This window comes from Penaeus chinensis, chromosome 7, assembly GCF_019202785.1.
Source record: "Penaeus chinensis breed Huanghai No. 1 chromosome 7, ASM1920278v2, whole genome shotgun sequence".
Taxonomy (NCBI): Eukaryota; Metazoa; Arthropoda; class Malacostraca; order Decapoda; family Penaeidae; genus Penaeus; species Penaeus chinensis.
In genome coordinates, this window is record NC_061825.1 from 38,782,377 (window position 1) to 38,787,376 (window position 5,000).

The 5,000-nt window shown below is 42.6% G+C and overlaps 1 protein-coding gene across 1 annotated transcript in view; it reads right to left on the reverse strand.

Moving 5' to 3' along the window:
• LOC125027088 overlaps nt 1-5,000 on the reverse strand; it is a 91,097-nt gene that overhangs the window by 43,337 nt on the left and 42,760 nt on the right. The window contains exons 3-4 of the mRNA XM_047615887.1: nt 3,977-4,489; nt 2,538-2,750 (exon numbers count right to left, since the gene is read on the reverse strand). Of these exons, the coding sequence (XP_047471843.1) occupies nt 2,538-2,750; nt 3,977-4,489 (726 nt within the window). The remainder of the gene's footprint in view (nt 1-2,537; nt 2,751-3,976; nt 4,490-5,000) is intronic.

Consider the following 5,000-nt stretch of genomic DNA (forward strand, 5'->3'; position numbering starts at 1 on the left):
ATCATCCCATCAACAATAAATTCCTTCACTAAATACAAAAAAAAAGAGAGATAAAAAAAAAAAATCAAAGTCACTTTTATCAAATGCCATTCAAACCTCGCTTCAATAAGTTCAATGAGCATCGTCTTTCCCTTCCGGCAAGTGGAATCGAATGCCATCTTGAAGGTCTTATACGAAAAAACAAAAAACAAAAGAACATCGAGGGGGGAAAAAAACGCGCCAAGAAAGAGATCAAATCCCCTTAGGCGCCTAACGTGCTCGGAAATGTCAAATATCAGTCAGCCTTTTCCTAAACGTACATTTTGTAAAAGACAACCATTAATTACCGGCTAAATAAAGAAAAATATAATAATAATTAGGAAATTCTGAAACACGTAAATGCCTTTCGGGTGATATTATGAGGTGTATTTTAACGGTCGAGACTGCCTCAGGGAGAGACGGGAGAGGGGGGGGGAAGGGGAAGGGGAGGGGGAGGGAAAAGGAAAAGGAGAAGAGGAAAGAGAAGGGGAAGGAGGAAGGAAGAGAAAGGAGGAGTAGAAGGAGGAGAAAAGGGAAAAGGAAGGAGAAGGAGAAGAGGAAGGAAGAGAAAAGAGAAGTAGAAGGAGAAAGGGAATAGGAAGAGGAAGAAGGAGTAGAGGAAGAGGAAAGAGAAGGTAAAGTAGGAAGGAAGAGAGAGGAGGAGTAGAAGGAGAAGGAGAAGGGGAAGAGGAAGAGGAAGAAAGAGTAGAAGGAGAAGAGGAAAGAGAGGGGGAAGGGGAAGGGGAAGAGGAAGAGGAAGAAAGAGTAGAAGGAGAAGAGGAAAGAGAAGGGAAAGGAAGAAGGAAGAGAAAGGAGGCGTAGAAGGAGAAGAGGAAGAGGAAGAAAGAGTAGAAGGAGAAGAGGAAAGAGAAGGGGAAGGGGAAGAGGAAAGAGAAGGGGAAGGGGAAGGGGAAGGGGAGGGAAGGGGAAGGGGAAGGGGAAGGGGAAGGGGAAGGGGAAGGGGAAGGGGAAGGGGAAGGGGAAGGGGAAGGGGAAGGGGAAGGGGGTTATCCAAAGGTGAGGTTGCTGAGGCCGGCGGCGAGGACGGACGTGTTCGGGTGTTGCTCAGACTGGAACGATCTCTTTCACTTCCTTGGCGTTGTTTGTTTGTTTCTTTCGTCTGTCTGTCTGTCTATTTCCTTTTATTTTTCTTTCTTTCGTCTGTCTGTCTATTTCCTTTTTTTCTTTCTTTCGTCTGTCTGTCTGTTTTCTTCTCTCTATCTATCTATCTATCTCTCTATCTATCTCTCTCTATCTCTCTCTATCTCTCTCTCTCTCTCTCTCTCTCTCTCTCTCTCTCTCTCTCTCTCTCTCTATTGATCTATCTTTCTATCTATCTATCTATCTCTCTCTCTCTATATATATATATATATATATCTATCTATCTATCTATCTATCTCTCTCTCTCTCTGTCGAAAGGGTTAACATGATTTCGTGGTTTCACGGCGTTTAGTTTTGGTCAGGCTTAGTAAACGCAATTTTCTATAGCCTTGTGTCTTTTTTTATAATATTTTTCAAGTACTTGCTTTTGGTTGCTTCGTCATGCAATCAATAATGTTTGCTTGGACATCATCTTCGTTTTTTTTTTTTCTTTTTTTTAATCTTTATCTAGCAATAACAGAAGATGAAATCCTCTTTGCAAGTTTTAAGGAAGGAAAATATTGCAGTGTCACGGGAATTAATCCTACAAAGCGAGAGAAGAAGCAATTTCAGTGAATAAAAGCAAGCTCATGCAACTTTCAGGACTTGCTCGTTGAAAAAAGGAGATAGAGAAAAAAAATAATATGACCTTACGACCTCAAGGTAAAGAAAATGGATATACGTCCTCTGATGATCGAAAGAAAACGGAAATACTACTTATTTTCTAGAACTATAGAAAGTGGGAATAAATCCTCTGTTGAACGAAAGAAAACGGAAATAATACTCTCTTTTCGAGAAACAAAGAAAATGGGAATAAACCCCATTCATCAAAAGAAAACGGAAACTCCCTATTCTCTAGACCCAAAGAAAACGGAAACTCCCTATTCTCTAGAACCAAAGAAAACGGAAACTCCTTTTCTTTTAGAACCAAAGAAAACGGAAACACTCTCTTCTCTAAAACCAAAGAAAACGGATAAACTCCTTCCCTAGAACCAAAGAATACGGAAACTCCCTATTCTCTAGAACCAAAGAAAACGAAAACTCCCTATTCTCTAGAACCAAAGAAAACGGAAACTCCTTTTTTTCTAGAACCAAAGAAAACGAAAACTCCCTATTCTCTAGAACCAAAGAAAACGGAAACTCCCTATTCTCTAGAACCAAAGAAAACGAAAACTCCCTATTCTCTAGAACCAAAGAAAACGGAAACTCCTTTTTTTCTAGAACCAAAGAAAACGGAAACTCCCTATTCTCTAGAACCAAAGAAAACGGAAACACTCTCTTCTCTAAAACCAAAGAAAACGGATAAACGCCTTCCCTAGAACCAAAGAAAACGGAAACACACCCTCTTTCAAAGAACCAAAGAAAATGGGAATACTCACTCCCTCTCCTGGTGAACTTAATCGTGCTGCCGCCCAAGGTGGTCATCTCAGCTAAGCTCGGGAGGTCCTCAAGGGCGACACTGCCTCGGAGGAAGTGGTTGAGGATGACGTCCTTCGTGAAGTTGTCGACGAGGAACGGGTTGAAGCCCCAGTCGATAGGGTAGTACTTGTAGAAGGCAGAGTCATTTGGGACAAGGGCTGTGTATCTGCCGGCTGCGGAGTGGGGATACGGGTGTAAATCAATTTTGCTTATTACTGATCACAGTTTGGATCTGTTTATTTATTTTCCATTATTGTCATATTTTAAGGAATTCAAAAGTTATTGCAGATACAAGGGATGTGTATCTGCCGGCTGTGGAGAAGGGAGACGGGCGTATTAATTTAATTATTCTTTTAAATGTTAGCATTATATACTTAATGTCAGTTTTATCTAAATACGTTTTTGCTATTTTTTTACCTATTCATTTATATATTTATCTATTTATTCAACTATCCATTTATCTATTTATCTATTTATTCAACTATCCATTTATCTATTTATCTATTTATTCAACTATTCATTTATCTATCTTGTATTTAAGGATTATGCTAGATACGACGACCGTGTCTATACATGCAAGTAAAACAAATAAAGTATAGGGGATTGGAATAATCAGAAAATGAGGAGAAATAAAGGAATTGAAAAGAGAATGGAGGGGGGGGGGGCGGTGGAGAGGGAATAGGGAAGGCGAGAGGTAAAAGGTCACCGGAGTGAGGTCGTGCAAAGGAAAGGGGGAGAGGAAAAGGTCATAGCTGATTGGGTTCTGATCAAGGCAAAAAAAGAAATATAACAAAGGCACAGGTCATGGAGATTTCTTGTTCCCTATTTCTAGCTCTATTTCTCTCTCTCTCTCTCTCTCTCTCTCTCTCTCTCTCTCTCTCTCTCTCTCTCTCTCTCTCTCTCTCTCTCTCCACTCTCTCTCTCTCTCTCTCCTCATCCTAACCTCTCCTCTCATATCTCTCTCTCTCATCTCATCTCTCTCTCTCCTCTCTCTCTCATCTCTCATCTCTCTCGTCTCTCCTCTCTCCCTCTCTCTCTCTCTCCTCCTACCTACCTATATCCCTATCTATCTACTTATTTCTTTTTATCTATCTCTTATCTGTATCTACATGATAACCTTTGCCAAATCAGGGAAAATCTTCAACTACATTTCACTCTAATTCACTATCGAATTCCAGATCATACACACACACGCACACATAACACACAACACATACGTACACTAATGATAATAATAATAACAATAATAATAATAACGATAATAATAATAATAATAATAATAATAATAATATAATAATAATAATAATAATAATAATAATAATAATAATAACAATAATGATAACAATAACGATAATAATAATAGAATGAATAAGAAAGGATTCGACCCTCCTTCACTCACTGTCTCTGAAGGTGCCGTTGATCCCCGTCTCCAGGAAGTGGTGGAGGAACTCAGCGCCGTCGGCAGATCTGTGCAGGAGCAGGGAGTCGATGAAGGACTTGAGGAAAGGGTCGTTCCTGCCCGCCGGAGACCCTGAGAACTCGGAGAAGCCAGTGGAGGGCGTGGTCGAGGCCGGACCGAACTCGGCAAAGCCTCCGCTGATATCGGAGCCTCCGAGGGTCTCTTCGGCCAGCACCGGCTCGATGTCGGACGCGTCGAAGGGCAGTTCGGGCTTCGTGCTGCCGACGCTGTTGATGTCCGAGGGCGTGCCGCGGCGGGGCTTGAAGGTGGCGAAGCGGTGGGTCAGTGGCGGCAGGGTCGTGGGTTCAGAGTCGGGCGTGGGCAGGAGGGAAGGGCGCGAGGCGACTTCGGAAGGGCTGACGATGGGGAGGGCGCTGTCGATCACGTACACGATGCCGTCCGCGACCTTGTATTCCTCGCCGGTCAGCTGCACGCCGTTCGCGAAGGTGTTCGCTGAGGGGGAAGGGGGGAGGAGAGGTTAGTTACTTTGGAAAGAATACGAGGAGGTTGGAATGGTACGAGAACGTGATTTACAAGAAATATAGTATTATGAAGATGATGATATTGTTCCAAATGGTGCAACACACCCCCCACCGCGAGTGTGTGAATGTCCTTGTGTGCGTGCGTGTGCGTGCGTGGGTGTATCCATGTGTGTCTGTACCTCAACGTCATTAAAACGCACACACCTTGCCGACCCAACTGACAGCTTACGACGTCAAGTTCAACATTAACTTCAACCCTAATTCACGTTGAAATTAACATCTAAGAAAAAGCCAGAGCTGCGGAAAGCTGTAGTTCCGTCCGAGATTAATGCGCGTCTCAGTTAAGCCAGCCTGATATTACAGCGATAACGGGTGTAAGCAGCGATCATGTTAATGTATCTTTTTGAGGTGTAATGAGATATGTGAGGGTCTTGAACTGGTGTCTGTTGTGTCATAAGTTTGATTTCTTGTCTCGTTGCGTG